Source organism: Thamnophis elegans, chromosome 15, assembly GCF_009769535.1.
Source record: "Thamnophis elegans isolate rThaEle1 chromosome 15, rThaEle1.pri, whole genome shotgun sequence".
Classification (NCBI taxonomy): domain Eukaryota; kingdom Metazoa; phylum Chordata; class Lepidosauria; order Squamata; family Colubridae; genus Thamnophis; species Thamnophis elegans.
Window position 1 is genome coordinate 44,933,313 of NC_045555.1, and position 21,294 is coordinate 44,954,606.

General features: G+C 43.3%; 1 protein-coding gene across 1 annotated transcript in view; it reads left to right on the plus strand.

Annotated features, from left to right (window-relative positions):
- LOC116518832 (ribonuclease P protein subunit p30-like) overlaps positions 1 to 18,376 on the plus strand; it is a 29,068-nt gene extending 10,692 nt beyond the window's left edge. Inside the window, exons 4-11 of the mRNA XM_032232364.1 lie at positions 2,672 to 2,746; positions 3,946 to 4,017; positions 6,819 to 6,908; positions 8,470 to 8,586; positions 12,041 to 12,070; positions 13,914 to 13,951; positions 15,701 to 15,780; positions 18,004 to 18,376. Of these exons, the coding sequence (XP_032088255.1) occupies positions 2,672 to 2,746; positions 3,946 to 4,017; positions 6,819 to 6,908; positions 8,470 to 8,586; positions 12,041 to 12,070; positions 13,914 to 13,951; positions 15,701 to 15,780; positions 18,004 to 18,116 (615 nt within the window). The 3' untranslated portion in view covers positions 18,117 to 18,376. The remainder of the gene's footprint in view (positions 1 to 2,671; positions 2,747 to 3,945; positions 4,018 to 6,818; positions 6,909 to 8,469; positions 8,587 to 12,040; positions 12,071 to 13,913; positions 13,952 to 15,700; positions 15,781 to 18,003) is intronic.
- Positions 18,377 to 21,294: the final 2,918 nt, after the last annotated feature.

Sequence of the window (21,294 nt, forward strand, 5' to 3'; positions counted from 1 at the left end):
GAAGGTTACTGCAAAATCCCCATTTCCTCCCGATCAGCTAGGATTCAGGAGGCGGAGAATAGATGGGGTGGGGCCCAGTGGTGGGATTCAGCCAGTCCGCACCTATTTGGGAGAACCGGTTGTTAACTTGGTAAGCAGTTTGGAGAACCGGTTGTTGGGAGAAATCTTATTTAGTTTTTTTCCACTTTACAGGGCTAATCCTGTAAGGAAGGCAGGAAGGAAACATTCTGGTGTTGTTTCTAGCCTAATCTTTATTGTCCTCGCTTACAGAAACTGCTTTTCCAGTTAACCCTATTACATTTTAACAGCTAAGACGAAGCGCCTATCGACCTGAGTGACATTGAGTTGGCCACGCCCACCCAGTCACATGACCACCAAGCCACGCCTACACAGCTGGTCATTAGGGCAAGGAACCGGTTGTTAAATCATTTGAATCCCACCACTGGTTGGGCCAGTCAGAGGTGATATTTACCAGTTCTCCAAATTACTCAAAATTTCCGCTACCGGTTCTCTAGAACTGTTCACAACCTGCTAAATACCACCTCTGGGCTGGTCCCATCATTACATAAAATAAAGCTCTGATGGGAAGTTTTAGGCTTGTGTGTAGAAGGAAATCATTTGCTTTATTGTGGTTTTACTTCCACAGATAAGAAAAAATCTTGTGAGATCTTACTACCTTTACTGGTTCCAATCCAGGGGGCATTTTTTGTTGCTTTGCTTCTCTACCAAAATGTGCACCATGCTCAAAAGAATAACTCTTGTAGAGCATTTATTGTTATCATAATAATTACTAGGCCTGAATCACTAGGCTTTGCTGGTTGGCCTTGGGACAATAGGGAACTAACCACAGTGGAGGTGGGTATTGGACAAATTAGCTGACCCCACCTCCCTGCTGTGCTTCCTACCGTGACCCGACAAATGCGTGCACGACAAAAGCACGCCGACGAAACCGCGGTGCGAAAACCGTGACGTCATCAACGTGCCCACAACAGCGCGCCGACAGAAGCGAGATTTAAGTTAAGGTAAGGGTTAGTGTCAGGGTTAGGATTAGGTTCAGGGTTAGGGTTAGGTTTAGAGCACGCTGTTGTTGGCGCGCTTCTGCATTCATTCGTCGGCACGGTTTAGAACTCACGGTTTTCTCGACACGGTTTCGTCGGGCGCGCTTTTGTCGGTGAACCGCTTCCTACTACTCTTCTGCCCATCTTTTTAATTACCATATGGTAATAAAGTAGTGTAGAGTAGAGTAGAATAGAATAGAATAGAATAGAATTCTTTATTGGCCAGGTGTGATTGGCCACAAGGAATTTGTCTTTGGTGCATAAGTTCTCAGTGTACATAAAAAGACAAGATACATTTATCACGAATCATAAGGCACAGTACTTAATGATAGTCATCATAGGGTACAAATAAGCAATCAAATCATACTAGGAAGCAATATAAACCATAAATATACAAGCAGCAAAGTTGCAGTCATATGGTCATAAGTGGAAGGAGTTTATCATTTATTTCTATTGTTTCATGGCTGTAAAATTATTTTTGTGTTTTGTTTTATTTATTTTTTCTGCTTTACTGTTGTAAGCTGTCCAGAGCAGCCCTGTGGCAAGTTGGATTCAATGAATAAATAAAGAGGAATGACCACTTAAAACCAGAAGTATCTATGGGTGGGGGTGAAGAGGGGAGACAATTGTGTTATTAAACTACACCCTTTTTAATATGTGCTCAAGTGTGACATATAAAAAGGGGCAAAGCTATGTTGTCAGCATCCTCTCATCCTGCTTGAGCTCTCCAGAAAACACTAATGAGCAGAGCAACTTTAAGGAATCTTTAGCTTACACGCGCATATACAATCTTGATATATTTACTGAATAACAGGAGTGGAAAACAAATTGAAAAGTAAGTAGTAAATGATAATGCGGAAAATGAAACAAAATAAACCCTAAAGTAATTAAAATGTCAAACAGCACCACCTTTATTAAAAATAACCGATTACAACTGAATAATGTTGATTTACTTATTTAATCAAGTTGATATAGTCTCCCCGTCTCACAAATGAGATGGCTTTAGTGGTACTTTCCTAGCTGTGGCTGCAAAACGAATTGAGGTTGTAAAGTAAGACAAGAAAGTTGTGGACTTCCTTGTCTTACTTTACGTAGAGTAAAGTAACACGGTTCACCGACAAATGCGTGCCCGACAAATGCGCGCCGACAAAACCGCCGTGACAAAACGGTGACGTTGAAAGCGCGCCCACTAAAGCGTGCCGACAAATGCGCGCCGACAAAAGCACGCCCTAGAAAACAACGCGAAAACAAGGGTAACAACGTTAACAACCCTAAACCTAACCCTAATCCTAACCTAAAAACCGTAATCGCGGTTTTGTGGGCGCGCTTTCAACGTCGCCGTTTTGTCACGGCTGTTTTGTTGGCGTGCATTTGTCGGCCGCGCATTTGTCGGCTCACGAAGTAACACATGGCGCTGTGTTTGCTTTCAAGGTGGGCCGTCTGATTAAGAACCCTGGAAGAGGTGGGAGGTGCTGTAGGTTTTCTGAATTAAGGAAAGGACACGTCTCTGTGGTGATGAAGATTTGTGTAGGCTCCTATTGAGAATACAGTATCCTCCTCCAATAATGTGTAGGCTTAGGTTTCTGTTCTCACATGTTTTTTTTCCTTTACAGGGGAAATCCAAGCCAATTAAGATTTTATCAAGGCTGACACTAGTGGTTTCTGATCCATCCCACTGCAATGTTCTGGTAAGTTTGTAAAGCAGTTTTTGCAAGCTCTCTTGCTTCACAATCCTTTGTTAAGGAAGGGGTGTGGGATATATCCTGCTGCTTGGTAATAAGAGGGGATCGCTGAAGGCTGTTTTTGCCTTCTCTTTCTGGTAACCAGTGGAACTCTATTCCACTACAAATAGAAAAGGATAAAATTTAATTTATTATTATGGTTGCTGCTGTTATTATTATTATGGTTAATCTTCAGTTTGATTCACAGTCTAGTTCAAGTCCTAACCAAGGACCTAAGTAGCGTCTGAGTATATAGGCAGTTCTGAGTAGGGTGATGTTTTGCAAAGTCAGGAAATTCAGGTCTAATAAGTTCAAAATTTATATGTATCTAGGGGTTCACCGACAAAAGGGCGCCCGACAAAAGCGCGCCCGATTAAACCGCAGTGACAAAACCGCGAGTTCTAAACCACGCCGACAAATGAGCGCTGAAGCGCGCCAACAATAGCATGCCGACAGAAGCGCGCTCTAACCCTAAACCTAACCCTAACGCTAACGCTAACCCTAAACGTAACGCTAACCCTAACCCTAAATGTAACGCTAAAGGGATGATGATGACTATTATTATTAGATTAATCATAGTTCTACTACTGCCTCAGATACGAAGACTGGTTGGGTGACAGGATTACTGTGGTGGGGAAAAGAGGACAAGGAAGGAGTATTAGGTATGATTGCTGCCTTGAATTATTTATAAGAATAATTAAATTATAATTAAATCAATTATAAGAATAATTAAAAAATGAGATAAAGGCAAATAGAAAAAATAATGAAAAAAAACCTTCTGATAGGGCTCTTTGGAAACATTTCCCCACATTAAACCAGTTAATTTTATTTCTTAAAACGTTGTTTAGAATAATTACCGTATTTTTCAGAGTATAAGATGCACCGATGTATAAGGTTTTGACACATTAGAGATGTTCTGGGTTTATTTTGAGTAATTGAAATCCTAAGAGTTTGACAAAGAGTCTTTGTTCCCTCTGATTGATTTCACAGTGCTAGCAACAGCTTTGATATTGAATGGAACAGCATAAGCTTCTGTCTATTGTTTGGCCACTGAATTACTCAATATTTGTGCGTGTTACATAAGACACAAGCGTTCTTCCTTTTTAATCTGACAACAGGTTATATTTGTTTTGATTTTTTTGTTTGTTTTGTTTTTCTATATCCAGAGAGCGACGTCCACAAATATCAAATATTATGACATCTTTGCTGTATTTCCTAAGAATGCGAAACTCTTTCACGTAAGTGGGCCTTTCCCTGGCATGGGAACTGAAATGTCAATGAGAGGGCAAAGGAAGAAATTTAGGAAGAAAATTTGCTTGCCAAGCCGAGGTGGCGCAGTGGTTAAATGCAGCACTGCAGGCTACTTCAGCTGACTGCAGTTCTGCAGTTCGGCTGTTCAAATCTCACCGGCTCAAGGTTGACTCAGCCTTCCATCCTTCCGAGGTGGGTGAAATGAGGACCCGGATTGTTGTTGGGGGCAATTATGCTGACTCTGTAAACCGCTTAGAGAGGGCTGAAAGCTCTATGAAGCGGTATATAAGTCTAACTGCTATTGCTATTGCTATACCAAGTACAAGTAAGACTTGGGTTACGATCCTAATTTATTTATTTATTTGTCAACAAGAAAACAAGTATCAGTATAGACATGGACACAAAATAAATGGATATAAATAAGCAGAACATAGCCATAAACACATAAAATGAGTACATATAAATGGGGACAATAGGACAGGGATGATAGGCATGCTAGTGTCTCACACTAGGGACCTCTTGGCAATAGCAATAGCAGTTAGACTTATATACCGCTTCATAGGGCTTTCAGCCCTCTCTAAGCGGTTTACAGAGTCAGCATATCGCCCCCAACAACAATCCGGGTCCTCATTTTACCCACCTCGGAAGGATGGAAGGCTAAGTCAACCCTGAGCCGGTGAGATTTGAACAGCCGAACTGCCGGACTAGCAGTCAGCTGAAGTAGCCTGCAGTACTGCACTCTAACCAGTGCGCCACCTCGGCTCTAAGGAACGCATAAGGTCCACGGTAGAGAGCTTAAGGTAAAAGGAAACAGGGTTGGAGGAACTAACAACAGGATCAGGTAAAGTGTTCCACACATTTACTACTCTGTTGCTGAAATCGTTTTTCCTGCAATCAAGATTAGAACGGATTACATTTAGTTTAGCCATTAATATTCATATTAATTGTGGCTGGAATTTCTATTCTATTCTCTATTCTTTATTTTTTCTATTCTATTCTATGTTCTATTCTCTATTCTTTATTTTTTCTATTCTATTCTCTATTCTTTATTTTTTCTATTCTATTCTATTTTATTCTGTTCTATTCTCTATTCTTTATTTTTTCTATTCTATTCTCTATTCTCCATTCTTTATTTTTTCTATTCTATTCTCCATTCTTTATTTTTTCTATTCTATTCTATGTTCTATTCTCTATTCTCCATTCTTTATTTTTTCTATTCTATTCTCTATTCTTTATTTTTTCTATTCTATTCTATGTTCTATTCTCTAGTCTATTCTCTATTCTTTATTTTTTCTATTCTATTCTATTTTATTCTGTTCTATTCTCTATTCTTTATTTTTTCTATTCTATTCTCTATTCTCCATTCTTTATTTTTTCTATTCTATTCTCCATTCTTTATTTTTCTATTCTATTCCTATTCTATTCTTCCAGAAAGTTGGGACTTTTGCATAGCATTTATCCTACAGCTAACAATCCACTCTTCAGCAGATGGCGCCCTTGCTTTGATTATGGAGACTGGAAATTGTCATTTATCTCTGGTGATAGTAGTAAAGAATCCTTCCCTTTCTTTATGCTAAATCCATTGTTTCTATTTCTGCAGGATATGGAGGGGAGGGGGGGGGGAAATCAGGGCCTTTGTCCCCCAAAAGTTTTCACAGCATTTTTGATCTTGGTGAACATTGGGTTAAAGTTTTGTTTTTAGTGGCAGATTTTTACTATTTCTAAGAACCCTTTCAGAAGACTGGCTCTGTTTTTCTGTGCGGATTTTTTTAAATGTTCTCTTTTTGAAGAACAATGCTGATAAAATGTCAGAGAATGGCAAGGTGTATGTGGCAATGTACTTTATAAAGCTCTACGTCATTCACGGGGAACCAATCAATCTAGCTAAAAATAGCAACTACTAAAATATATATTTCCCCTAGATTAGATTGCTGATTAGGAAAGGATTTTTGTATTTAAGTGCCTTGTGAAACAGGTCCTACCTACAAATTTCTGGGCTAATCCTGCGTGCCGAGCCGAGATGGCGCAGTGGTTAAATGCAGCACTGCAGGCTACTTCAGCTGACTGCAGTTCTGCAGTTCGGCTGTTCAAATCTCACCGGCTCAGGGTTGACTCAGCCTTCCATCCTTCCGAGGTGGGTAAAATAGCAATAGCAGTTAGACTTATATACTGCTTCATAGGGCTTTCAGCCCTCTCTAAGCGGTTTACAGAGTCAGCATATCGCCCCCACAGTCTGGGTCCTCATTTCACCCACCTCGGAAGGATGGAAGGCTGAGTCAACCTTGAGCCGGTGAGATTAGAACCGCTGAACTGCAGATAACAGTCAGCTGAAGTGGCCTGCAGTACTGCACCCTAACCACTGCGCCACCTCGGCTGAATGAGGACCCGGATTGTTGTTGGGGGCAATATGCTGACTCTGTAAACCGCTTAGAGAGGGCTGAAAGCCCTATGAAGCGGTATATAAGTCTAACTGCTATTGCTATTGCAACCTTGTACCACTTTTTAGTGAATTTAACTCTGCCTTCACAGGAGTATACAGGAGGAAGTATCACAAAAATCACATCAGGCTGGGTGTGGCTGGCAAGCTGATGGAAGCTGGATGGTTTATAGCCTGTTTTGCAGTAGAAGATTTGAGACTCCCAACTTTATGCAATATAACTTTGGTCTTTCGAGATTGTCCGGCTAAATATTGTGCTGATCCTGCTGGAAACACAATTATCACTTCTGCATGAAACAGTTTCTTTTGATGTGTACTGTCTGACCATATGCTTCCATGATGATAATTTAGGTGGCATGCACAACCTTAGATGTAGACTTGGTGTGTGTTGATGTGACGGAAAAGCTGCCCTTCTTCATCAAGAGACCATCTGTCAATGTGGTAAGGGGGTCTTTTAATAAATGCCTTGATATTTCTCTTTGTGGTTTTATTGGGTGGATAGAAACCTGTTCTGTCCCCCCCTTCTCCGCTCGTTAACAGACGACAGGCAGACAAACGTAAAAGGAACTCACTTTATCAGTTCTCGGCTCAGACTGGCTGCGAGCCCCAAAATAAACATAAATAAAGTCTCTGATGAGATAACAGAATACCAAACAAAAACTCTTACAAAGCAATGCACTTCTCCAAGTGTCTCCTTGAATCAGGGTTACAGAAAGCCAATCACTTCTCCAAGTGTCTTTCAAATAAACCACGACCGATGATCAATGAATGTTGAAACGAACGAATGAACGTTGACTCCTGCAACCAGGGCGTGGCACCATCCGTCCTTTTATCACCAGAGGACCCACTAACGAGCCCCAGCTGCATTGTTAATCTTGCATCCCGAAAAGACTCACAGGAGACTTCTGCTGAGTCACAACAGAAACCAGTGGTGGGATTCAGCCAGTTCGCACCACTTCGGGGAGAACCAGTTGTTAACTTTCTGAGCAGTTTGGTGAACTGGTTGTTGGAAGAAATCATTAGGGCAGAGAACCGGTTGTTAAATTATTTGAATCCCGTTACTGATAGAAACTAACACATTACTGGCTGCTTTCACAGGTAGCAGGAAACCTTCTGATTTAGTCATGGGGCAGCCCTTGAAGAGCATTCGGAGACTTCAGCTTGTCCAGAATGCAGCCGCGCGAGCGATCGTGGGTGCACCTCGGTTCACCCACGTAACACCTATCCTCCGCGAGCTGCACTGGCTGCCTATTGGTCTTCGGATACGCTTCAAGGCGCTAGTCGTCACTTATAAAGCCCTTCATGGTATTGGACCTGGGTACTTGAGAGACCGCCTGCTGCCAATTACCTCCAATAGACCGATTAGATCCCACAGATTAGGCCTCCTCCGAATTCCATCCGCCGGCCAATGCCAACTGGCGACTACCCGGAGGAGAGCCTTCTCTGTGGCTGCTCCGGCCCTCTGGAACGAGCTCCCCGTGGAGATTCGAACCCTCACCACCCTCCAGGCCTTCCGCAAAGCCCTCAAAACCTGGCTGTTCCGACAGGCCTGGGGCTAAAGAGCTGTTGCTCCCCGTCTCGAATGGTATGACTGCTGTGTGTTTTTAAATTACGTATTGTTATGTTCCGTCTTTTATTTTTTGTCTGTACCCCCTTCCCCTGATTTGAATTGTGAGCCGCCCTGAGTCCCCTTGGGGAAAAGGGCGGCATATAAATGTAATAAAATCAAATCAATCCAATCAATCAAACATGTTAAATTCAGCACTACACCTGGGAATAACTTGCATGGTATTTTCAATAGCCAACTTCAATTAGTAGCCAGAACTTGTTGTAGTTTACCAATTCTGTCTTGTTTTGTTTGTGACCTGTTGTCGAAGTTAGGGTTAGGGTTAGGGTCTGGTGTCATGTTTTAGGCAATCACTTCATCCCAGTGGCTGTCTCTTATTCCCCCTATCCGTCCCCATTTAATTCAACGTGATTATTTTTTCTCTTTCTTGTCAAGGCAATAGAGCGAGGTGTCTACTTCGAACTTATTTACGTCCCCGCCATCAAAGACTCCACAATGCGACGGTACACAATCTCGAATGCCTTCAGCCTGATGCAGATCTGCCGTGGAAAGGTGAGATCAAAGGTGTTTGCGCCATGTCTTCCGTCCCTAGAATCTCTAATTATCTGGTATGAATTAACGTAACGTAACTTGCTTACTTACCCTTATATTTTGGAACGCTGGGGAGTGCGGAGGTGGGGGATTTGAAAAAAATCAGAATGGCAGCCAGACCATGTAGCCGAAGCCTCAGCCATTCTATGGGGCTACCCCTGAAAAGCGTTCGGAGACTGCAGCTAGTCCAGAATGCAGCCGCGCGAGCGATATTGGGTGTACCGAGATACACCCATATTACACCTGTCCTCCACGAGCTGCACTGGCTGCCAATTGGTCTCCGGATGCAATTCAAGGTGTTGGTCATTACCTTTAAAGCCCTACATGGCTCAGGACCAGCGTATTTGCGAGGCCGCCTACTGCCACATACCTCCCAACGGCCGATAAGATCACACAGGGTGGGCCTCCTTAGGACGCCGTCAACCGGACAGTGTTGGCTGGCGGGGTGTCGGAGGTGAGCCTTCTCTGTGGTTGCTCCGACCCTGTGGAATCAGCTACCCCAAGAGGTCCGGACCTCGCCCACCCTCATGGCCTTCAGAAAAGCTGTTAAGACCTGGCTGTTCCGGCAGGCCTGGGGCTGTTGACCTTATTATGTAGGGTCCAACCCCAATTTGAATGTATGCGTGTTGGAGAATTTTAATCTTTATTTTTATTTTGTTTGTTTTTCTTTTCTTGTTCTGTGTAAGCCGCCCGGAATCCTCCGGGATTGGGCGGCCTATTAATCTAATAAATTAAATTAAATTAATTCTAATGTGTTGACACATGCACAAAGGAATGGGGCTTTGATCATAGAGTTGCAACCGTCATTGTGATATTTTTTTTTGACATCCTACTCCTCCCTAGGTACCCCTCCTACAGCAATGATAATAAATGGATTTATCAGCAGTCATCTGTTCAATAAGTCCAACTAATCTGTGTTAAGCGAAGAGGAGAACGAGTTGTTTGCCATGACTTTCCACCTGAAAAGCTAACAAAATCCTGAAGGAAATCAAATGCTTGTGGAGATTCTCAACCATCCAGACCGTGGTTGACGTTGAAGTTAACCAGTTAACTTTTAACTTGTGTTCGGAGACTACAGTTAGTCCAGAACGCAGCCGCGCGAGCGATTATGGGTGTACCTAGATACACCCATATTACACCTGTCCTCCGCGAGCTACACTGGCTTCCGATCGGACTCCGCACACACTTCAAGGTGTTGGTCATTACCTTTAAAGCCCTACATGGCTTAGGACCTGAATATCTGGGAGACCGCCTCCTGCCACATACCTCCCAACGGCCAATAAGAACTCACAGGCTGGGCCTTCTCCGGGTGCCGTCGACCGGTCAATGCCGGCTGGCGGCTCCTCAGAGGAGGGCCTTCTCTGTAGCTGCTCCGACCCTGTGGAACGATCTACCCATAGAGATCCGGACCCTCCCCACTCTCTCGGCCTTCCGGGAAGCCATTAAAACCTGGCTATTCTGGCAGGCCTGGGGCTGTTGACTTCAGGAATGAGGTCCAGCCCCACCCAGATTGAGTGTATGGTGTGTTGTTTTAAATTGTATCTTTTTAAATTGTTTCTCTTTTTTAACTCCTTATATTAACTTTTGCTGTAAGCCGCCCGGGATTGGGCGGCATATAAATTTATTAAAAGTTAAAGGTTGTCCCAAAGACATTTTTCAAAAGGCAACTGGACTTTCTTGGGGTTTTTTTCCCCTTGAAAACATTTTGCTTCTCATCCAAGAAGCAAAACATTTTCAAGGGGGGAAAAAAAACAAGAAAGCCCAGTTGTCTTTTGAAAAGCATCTTTGGGAAGGAAATCAAAGAAAATATCTTAACCAGTGAGCTGCGTACAGGGCCTTTTGGCAAAACCTAAGGTGCTGAGGAGGCCTTGAACACTTGCTACTGAAAAAGGGGGGGGGTTGCGATTAGTGCCCGTGCATGTATAAATATGGGCATGCCCCCCCAGTCTCCCCAGGTGTCAGCCTCTGCTTTGCTGTTGCTTCGACTGCCATGAAACGGGGAGGGAGGGCATGGTATTTGGGAGGGGTTACTAATTGTGCTGGAGGAAGGTTCTGGAGTTCAGCTGCCTGTCTGACTACGCATGCGGAGGAGATTCCCGCCAGGACTAACGGCACCAACATTTCATCTTCATGATGCCTTTTGAAGTTATCTCACACCTGACACTTGGGAGAATTATGATTGGACTGTAGCTGTGATGCCAAGGGGTGGGGAATGGGCTATTCTATATATCAATTGCTTTCACACCTAAATAATCAGACTTCGCTTCGCTATGCCTTTAATCATTTATAATTAGTAAAAGTACACTTGATTTCTACACATGGAGTCTCGTGGTCTTCTTTCCTAATTATCTAATGGAGAGGTTCTGACACCAGGAATGCTGCTAGAAATTTCTGAAAAAAGGAATAAAGAATCAGTTTGTCTTCCGAGAAAATCGCCCCGATTTCCTCCTCTGGTGCCAGAATGAATTGCCAGAATTTTACTTAATTATTATGTTTACATATACGCAATTAACAAAGACAGCCTTTAATCTTAAAGAAAAATTTAAAAAAATTAAAAATGCAAACTTGAGAAAGGAAGGGGAAAAAAATCTGACCTTATATTTTAAGGGAGAAAGGGAAATTCCTGAAACGCTTGAGGAGTAATCTCGTTAATGGCATTGTTTTAATTTAACATTTGAGTTTCGTTTAATATAATGGGATGGCTTACCAGATTTAGGGTTTGTAGTTTCTTTTAATGAAATGGGCACAATATTAAAACAAAAAAGGAAGGAAGGAAGGAAGGGGAAAAAGAAAAAAAAAGAAAATTAAGACGAGATAGGAGCATAAAAAAAAGGACAAAGAACAATTTGACGGTACTTACACCTGGAAACACATCTGGTGGGAAAATGGATATTTTTCCACCAGACGTATCCACTTTGATTTGGCCTTGGGACTCAAACGCTATTTACTCCCACCCAACATACATACATATTAATCCCGTCTAAAGACTGATATTTGAGTCAGCTTTCATCCTTTTACCTTGTACTCAGTCTTCTAGATTTAAACTTTGCAAGGAATGTTCCTTCCTTCTTCCCTTCCTTCCTTCCCTCCCTCCTTCCTTCCCTCCCTCCTTCCTTCCCTCCCTCCCTCCCTCCTTCCTTCCCTCCCTTCCCATTAAAATAAGCAGTAAATACATGAAGAAAAGGAAACTTCTAGAGAGTGACAGAAGAGCAAGGTTTTTTTCCTCCCCCTTTTTATTCTTCAGTTTATTTCAGAGAGAGAGCTCGGTGTTTTAGCTTTTGTCCTCCAAAAAGAACATCCTGACATTTGGTCAGATGGGAACGTTCTCTGAGAATGTGGTGCTCTAGCAATTCTGCCCAATTATGTGGATTCAATGCCTAAAATAAATAATAATTGCATTGTTCTTCTTTCCTAGAATATCGTTCTGTCCAGCGGAGCTGAAAAGGTACGGATAGCCTTGGGTGTCACTCCGATTCCTTAAGGATCAGCAATTGTTTCAATAGATGCCTCCTCTGTTTAATGCAGCCCATATTTGATTCAGCCAATCCATATTTGATTTTCTGTGGCTCGTTCAGATGCCCCAAATTCTCTGCTTCCTTCCATTACAAAGTCAAGGGATCCTCTGGTACCTTTTAAGAGCCAAGGTGGCGCAGTGGTTAAATGCAGCACTGCAGGCTACTGCTAGATCAGCAGGTCAGCGGTTCAAATCTCACCGGCTCAGGGTTGACTCAGCCTTCCATCCTTCCGAGGTGGGTAAAATGAGGACCCAGATTGTTGGGGGCAATATGCTGACTCTCTGTAAACTGCTTAGAGAGGCCTGATAGGCCTATGAAGCGGTATATAAGTCTACTGCTAAACCTTCCAGCTGATAATTACACTTTTCATTCAGTGGCTTGTCAAAAACTCTGCTGGAACTGCGACAACTTGCCCATCAGTCTGTAAATACTGACTCAGTGTAGATATGAAAGAAATCGTGGGGGGGGAAATATGGTACCTACTTGCTGAACATCAGATGTATTTCATGTTAAATCCCCGTAGTCTAATCAAATGATTCAGTTACTCAGGTTTTCTGAGCTCTCTTTTTCCATCATCACACTCCAGTCCAGGCAGGGGTGTCAAAAAATCCAAGATGGTGGTCATGGCAGCACGTTCAAAGGCCAGCCCCTTTTGGACGTGTTAGATTGCATTGATGTGACCACCATTTTGACTTTGTCACACACACACACACACACACACACACACACACCACCCACAAATGTCACTGCTTCCATTTGGCTTGATGGGAGGAGTATGAATGTGATCAGAGGGAAGATAGATATGTCTATCTTCCTTCTCCAGTGGCTAATGCTGCATCCAGCCTTTGACACCCAGAATTTGACACCCAGAACTGCTAGGTTGGCAGAAGCTGAGGCAAGTGATGGGGACTCACCCCGTCATGTGGTGCTAGGGCTCAAACTGCCAGAATGCAGAGAACCTATATTTTACACTTTATACCGTATTTTTCGGCGTATAAGACGCACCTTTAAAAAGAGGATGAAAATCTGGGTGCGTCTTGTACACTGAATAGAGCATTTTTGGCCTCCCGAAACCCTGCCCCCTTTGCAGAAATGGGCGTGCTTAGGAGGCTTCCAGAGTGCTCCTAGGGGTGGGGAGGGCAAAAATGAGCGAAAAATGGGCCATTTCTTGCTCGTTTTTGCCCCCCAGCCCCCAGGAGCACTCTATAAGCTTCCTAAAAGCTATGCCCGTTTTTTTGACAAAAAACAGGCCCATTTTCACAAAAAACGGGCCATTTTTGGGAGGTCTGCAGAGTGCAAAAACTTTTTTTCAATTTGCCTCTTCAAAATCTTGGTGCGTCTTATACACTGGTGCATCTTATACTCCGAAAAATGCAGTAATTCCAGTGTCTTTAAGCCACTGAGCCAATACACCTCTAAAATTAAGCTTGCACATGTGAAATTTCACTGTCCATGGTTTTGGAAACATAGCAGACCGTGATAAATTCTCTTCTATTACACATATTTTGGCAAAAATTGAATATTTCTTTTGGTGGGAGAAAGCTGATGTTGTTACATAAAATCTTGACTATTTAAGCGGTAATTATATAACCCAGCTCGTCTCCTGTCAAAATTAATGAGCTGTTTAATGGCTGGAGGAAGAATGCTTCTCTTGTATGATCCAAGTATTGACTCTCGGAGTGCAGTGCTTTCATTCGCATGTACGTAATTAACAATTTATGATCTGCATCTGTATTCATCTCTTTCCTCCCTCCCCCCCCCTTTCTGTTGTAGCCTATCCAGTTGCGAAGTCCGTATGATGTGGCTAATTTGTATCCTTTTAAAATGAATCGATAAAAGGCCCGAACTGTGAAAGATGCTATGATGCATGTTGTGACTCAGCAGAAGTTTGCTGTGAGTTGAGTCGGGATGCAGGAATAACAATGCAGCTGGGGCTCGTTAGTGTGGTCTTCTGGAGATAAAAGGACTGATGGTGCCACGCCCTGGTTGCAGAAGTCAACGTTCGTCGTTTGTTTATGGAGAATTCAGTGTTTGCGTTTGTGAGACACTTGGATAAGTGATTTTGCTTCCTGAAAACTTGGTGCTGTAAGAGTTTTGTTTCTGCATTCTGCTGCGTAACCCTTGTTTGCAGGAGACTTTATCTGTGTTTGTTTTGGGCTCGCAGCCAGCGTGAGCCGAGACTGATAAAGTTATTTCCTTTTAAGTCTGTCTGACTGTCGTCTGTGAACGAGCGAAGAAGGATGGTCAGAACAGATACATATCTGAAAAAAGGGACAATCAGGCATAGAATAGCATCTCTTCCTTGAGTGATGTAAAAGTTTTGGATAAGAAATGGCATATGAAACATGGCCATCAGGATACTGCACCTCGGTATTACTGATACGTCAGCAAAACAGGCTAGAAAAAAGAAACGAATCTGCCTTGGTTTGAAGAATAGAATTTGCAGAGGTTTGACCTTAAAGGCGTAAATACTGACTCAGTTTAGAATGAAAAAGAATCAGGGAAATAAAACCTAGATTTTCTGCCAGATATCAGATACATTTAATACCTTAATGCAGTGTTTCTCAACCTTGTCAACTTGAAGATGTCTGGACTTCAACTCCCAGAATTCCCCAGCCAGCATTTGCTGGCTGGAGAATTCTGGGAGTTGAAGTCCAGACATCTTCAAGGCATTCGCTGGCTGGAGAATTCTGGGAGTTGAAGTCCAGACATCTTCAAGTTGACAAGGTTGAGAAACACTGACCTAATGCCTATGGCCAGGAAAGGATGTAATAAGAGGAATCCTTCCATTGGCCGAGATTTCTGATCTCATTTTTTTCTCCCGCCCTCTTATTCCGGCACAGGTAGATAGGCAGAGTCTTCTGACCTAGGCTTCCCAAGAGCACGAAGCAGACTCCTTGTCCCAATAAAACCTCTTTTATTTAGGTTAAAGGGAATTCCTCTCCAGCAAAGTCCTGGCAAGCGTGGACTTTCATGAGATTTCACAACTACAGACCTTTATTAGGCTTGGAGAGTTGCCAGATCGATATCTTTCAAACGCCACCTTGTAGCAGCAATTACTTGGCAAGAAGTCAGGAACAGAGATCTTCACCCGGATGAATTGAAGTAATTGTTTCCTGCAAACTCCACTCCTCTTTATTCCCTCTGGGAGGGACCATTCACCGTCCACCTGTGCCTTTACTACCGAGTCGGCCCTTAGCTGTTCCCTTCTCCTGGGAGCTCTGCATATGTGCACATCGGGAACGGGCTCCAGCTGTTCTTCTGCCCCGCTGATATCCGATTCCAAAGGCAGGTGATAACTGTCGGACGGCCTTGGCCCCATCTCTGCCTCCAACACAGAGCTCTCGTCCGAGCCTTCCCCAGACTCCAGGACTGGCCCATGTTCCTCCCCAACCTCCTCACTGTCCGAATCAACTGCCAGCTCTGCTGGCAGTTGGCGGACCCCAACAATATCGTTTGAGTTCTTTCTTTCTTTTCCCCTGAATTGCATTCACTCTTGTCCACTGATGAAAAGCATGTTTATCTTTTGAGACGTGAAGAATCCTTAATGAAAATTGCAGAGGTTGGTTATTCGGCCTTTCAGAAAGCCATGGCAAGGCAGCTGTTTCAACCAACAGCCGATCCGTCCTTCTGCATGGAGGTGAGTCCAAAGAGGGATGAACTTTGTACAAACAGTCCTCGACGTTCGACCACAATTTATAGCAATAGCAATAGCAGTTAGACTTATATACCGCTTCATAGGGCTTTCAGCCCTCTCTAAGCGGTTTACAGAGTCAGCATATTGCCCCCAACAACAATCCGGGTCCTCATTTTACCCACCTCGGAAGGATGGAAGGCTGAGTCAACCTTGAGCCGGTGAGATTTGAACCGCCGAACTGCAGTTAGCAGTCAGCTGAAGTGGCCTGCAGTACTGCACCCTAACCACTGCACCACCTCGGCTCTATCGCTATTGCTAAGTGACCCGGTTGTAAAGTGAATTTCGCTCAATTTTACAACCTTTCTGGCTACCGTCTTTAAGTGAATCGCTGTAGTTGTTAAGTTAGTAGCACGGTTGTTAAGTGAATCTGACACACACACACACACCGACTTTGCTTGTCGGAAAGTCACAAAAGGTGATCGCAAGACCCCAGGACACTGCGACCGTCATGAATATGAATCAGTCGCGAAGCATCTGAATTTTGACCACGTGACCATGGGAATGCTGAAATGGCCATAAGTGTGAAAAATGGTCGTAAGTCACTTTTTTCAGTGCCGTCGTCACTTCGGATGGTCCCTGAACTGTTGTAAGCCGAGGGTCTAGCTGTATTGTAATATTAGTGCATTACCAATATTAGCAATAGCAGTTAGACTTATATACCGCTTCATAGGGCTTTCAGCCCTCTCTAAGCGGTTTACAGAGTCAGCATATTGCCCCCAACAACAATCCGGGTCCTCATTTTACCCACCTCGGAAGGATGGAAGGCTGAGTCAACCCTGAGCCGGTGAGATTTGAACAGCCGAACTGCAGATAGCAGTCAGCTGAAGTGGCCTGCAATACTGCACCCTAACCACTGCGCCATCTTGACAAGATGTATAATACAAAGAAGGGATGATGAACATTTCCCTTATTGGTTCAGTTGCCTTCAGCAACTCTAATTTCTAGAGGGGGAAAAAACAGATTTCTTTTTGAAGATAAGTTTTATGCTGTTGGTTTTCAATTGTTATTTTATTCCATTCTGATTTTGTTCATTTTAAATGGCTTTCGGTTGCAAGAAACTTGTATTTATTCTTATTTGGAAGATTCCAGGTTGAAAAAGGTGGTCCCCTCCTATTTTTCTGAACAGGCATTTGATTTGTAAGCATCTTCTTGGATTAACTAGAGTCCTTCACCATATAAATTGTAAATAACCAAGAAAGTAGGGAGTGATTTGTACCAAGCTAGCTTCTGGGGCAACTGCAGAGTTAGAATGAGATAATCTATCCTAACCCACAGATTCATTATGGCTTAATACTACATTATTTATTTACTTACTTACTTATTGTTACAATTTTTATTTATTTTTTGTTACAAATTTTAAAACCTTTCGAAAAATATTGTTGACCTGGCTTTCCCCCCCCTTTTTACATTCTTTCTTGTACATAGTTAATTTTACATCATGTCATTTCTAATTTCGGACCCCCGTTTTCTTTCCAAATTTCCATCTTAAATTTAAATTTTTCTTAACAAAATCATTTTTCGCCCTTAACATTAAAAAAAGTATTCCGACTATTATCATTTCGTTTTCCATTTGTTATTTCTAGTTTCTATATGCAGCTTATATCACCAAATTCCATTTTTATATAGCAAGCATTTTACTTAAATTGGTTATCCACAATCCACAATTATTATTATTAACAATAATATCTTGGAAAATGATGCATTTTGTTATTGTGAATGATATATAAGATAAGATATTATTGCTTAATACCGCATTATGGCTTGTGATGCTGACCTTCCTTTCCTCTGCATAAGACTGCTATTTTGCCCCATAATATTTCATTGGGTAATTCAATTCTATGTTACCTTGGCTAGATAAGGAGTGGAAAACTGGCGACCCCTGGGCCAGATGTGTCACGCGTAGGCCACGCCCACCTCAGCTCCGCAAAAGAAGAAAAACCATCAGGATACGTCACGTGATGGCAATGTGACACAGCGAGTTTGACACCCGTGGGCTAGACACTGGAATTACTGTATTTTTCGGAGTATAAGATGCACCAGAGTATAAGACGCGCCAAGATTTTGAAGAGGCAAATTAATGTCTACATTAGAACAGGTTCTTACATCACACATCTCGTCATACTTTTCCATTGGCGGGGTTTCTAAATCATTCTTCTTTAATTTCAGAAGCCAGGAAATCCGCCTGTGGAGTGGTGTATACAGTGAAGAAACCTCAACCTCCAGAAGATGAGGAAGAGGATGGCGCTCCACTCAGTAAAAAAGCCAAAACAGATTTGTGAATTACAAGTTTACTTCTCTGACACCCATGGTCAGCCCAAACCTCCAAGGCTATCTTACCTTACCTGATGAAGAGGAGGGATTTCATATCGCTAAGTTGACACAAGTATCTACTTAGGTGAATTCTCTATATGGACTTTAGGAGAAATAGATGATGCTCCTTGAATATTGACTGGTGAAACATGGCAACACAACATTTAAAAGAAGTGGGAGAACTTGTATATAGCTGCTTTCTTTTATAATAAATATATCTTATCAAATACAACTTTCACTATTTGTTTACCCACTCATGATAAAAAAAACCTTGACATTCTACATATGCAACCTAGTTTTTTTTTTTAAAAAAATGTGTTGGCTTTTATTAGCAATAGCAGTTAGACTTATATACCGCTTCATAGGGCTTTCATCCCTCTCTAAGCGGTTTACAGAGTCAGCAAATTGCCCCCACAGTCTGGGTCCTCATTTCACCCACCTCGGAAGGATGGAAGGCTGAGTCAACCTTGAGCCGGTGAGATTTGAACCGCTGAACTGCAGAAAACAGTCAGCTGAAGTGGCCTGCAGTACTGCACCCTAACCACTGCGCCACCTCGGCTCTATTAATCTGACTACACTTGCATGCGGAAAATCGTTACAGTACTGTAATTTCATTACAGGATTATAACGTTAACAGGAATTCCACATCTGAGTTCCTGTTTACAGAGACATTAATGCAGCGTAATCGTTTGAAGAAATTTCAGCCTTAGCTATGACCAACGTTTCTGTCACTTTACTCACAACTATAATACCGGAGCATCCAGATTATTTGTGCAATTTAACCAGAAGAACTGTCCTATCCTGGGTTAAGAAGTAACCATGCCTTGCCAGCTATAGTATGAGACAAAATGAGCTGAGGTCTGAGACATCTTAGGAATGTTACATATAATTCTTACTTTCCATTTCCAATTCCCATTCTAATGGCTTCAGGGCAAGATGACAGTAAAATAGTATTTTAGAAGCTCCTGAAGGATTACACTAAATGAAGAATCTTAAATAAATGTCACAGTAACAGTTCTGTGTTCAACTATATACAGTAGATCTCAGATGGGAGTTAAAACAAATACCAACTGGTGGTATTTGGGACCGCAAGAAAATTTTGGTGGTTCGCAGAATTTTTTTTGCATTTTTTATATTGCACTAAATCAGGGATTGTCACTCTATGGCCCGCCAAAGCAATTAATCCCGCTTGCTGACTGGAATGGGGTCCTTCAGGCACTTAGCTTGACTGCGTGTTTAGTAGCGCCAGCCCCTCCTACACTGGGAGTCCAGGCTCTTCAGTGAGCAGCACATGAAACTTCGGCTGGGTTTCTTAAAAGACAAGAGTTTTCAGCGGGCCGATCTAGCGTCCGGGCTGGCTACAAGAGAAACATTCATTCTTGGCCCTATTTGACATTCCTAGCTGCAATGGACAGAAAAGCTAGGGTTGACCCCCCAGACACTTCTCCAACATTGGTGGAGACAGCAGTCATGCATGGGTTAACTCAGTCGGTAACCAATAGAACTGAGTCTACCAAAGGGATGTCATCGCCTCAGGGGAGTGTCCTCCCGCTTTTCTAGACTCAGTTCGATCGAACTGGCTGTGCTAACTGCTTTCTCCTCAACTTTAAAAGTTATTTAAATTGGATTTAATTGGATTTTGTTCTAAATTTCATCTAAATTGGAAGGAATCAGGATAGCTCTTTAAAGCTAAGTCTCTCAACTAGCCCGGGGCTATGGGAAGAGATTCTTATATAGCAGTAGACTTATATACCGCTTCATAGGGCTTTCAGCCCTCTCTAAGCGGTTTACAGAGAGTCAGCATATTGCCCCCAACAATCTGGGTCCTCATTTTACCCACCTCGGAAGGATGGAAGGCTGAGTCAACCCTGAGCCGGTGAGATTTGAACCGCTGAACTGCTGATCTAGCAGTAGCCTGCAGTGCTGCATTTAACCACTGCGCCACCTTGGCTCTTGAGGCTTTTGTCTCTGGAGATTGCCAGCAGAGAGCTCTCCGGCAAACAGCACCTTGTGGCAATGGCCGTTGGAAGCCCTGTTCTGCGCTGCTACCTCTGGTACCTCTGTTGGGCTATGCACCCCCCCCCTCACACCACAGCCGTTCCAGCTGTCTCCAAAAGCTGCCAAGGACCGCCAGCAGTCCAGAGCAGCCGCCAGAAGCACCGCCGCTGCATGCCGACGCCGTTCCTCAACGCTCCCGCCCCATCAGAATGCCGCCGCTGCTCCTCTCGGGCTCCGCAGGCCCCCCCCCCTCGCAGGGCCTTCGTCGCCCTCACTTGCCTTGCGGGCTTGGCTACCTCGTGGCGCCTAGCCCATAGGCTCTGTAGCCTCAGTGGCCATTTTGTTTTGGCGCATTTTGTTGAAGTTCAACAAGTCGTGAGTACAGGCCATGGCCTCTTCTCCTGCCCCTGAGCCACAATTGCCTCTATCCACCAACAAGACCCCTTCTGCTGGGACCCGCAAATGCAAACTGGCCCCAGAAGCATCCCCCACGGAACCTTCCCCCAAGGCCCCAGCGTCTTATACTTTGGAGCGTCTTATACTCCAAAAAATACAGTAGACATTATGTAGCCTAAACAAAATTTCTTTCTGAGAGCCAAGGTCATCCTTTGTCTCTGCACCTCTGCACCTGACCGGAATTGGAATTGGTGGAACTGCTAGCATGGCAGTGGAACATTGGGCCATGTGATGGGCTGGTGGGTGTGGGGCAGTTTTGTGAACTTTCAATGGGGTGGGGAAAACCGGGAAGCTTTCAGATTGGGGTTTTCCCAGATGTGCCAACATGGCTCTCTTAATAAATTGGAACTTTGAGGAATACTTTGCCTTGAACTCTGATTTAATTTTGGGTGCTATTTGGAACTCTGATACCAGAACTTCTTTTATCATCTCAACTGATGCATTCATTCAAATGCAATTCATTCATTCCCTTTTATATGGCCAAGCCATCTCAATGTGCTGCTTTCACACTGATTAGTTGTCATTCGCCTTGTATCTGCAGTTCAGCGGTTCAAATCTCACCGGCTCAGGGTTGACTCAGCCTTCCATCCTTCCGAGGTGGGTAAAATGAGGACCCGGATTGTGGGGGTGATACGCTGACTCTGTAAACCACTTAGAGAGGGCTGAAAGCCCTATGAAGCGGTATATAAGTCT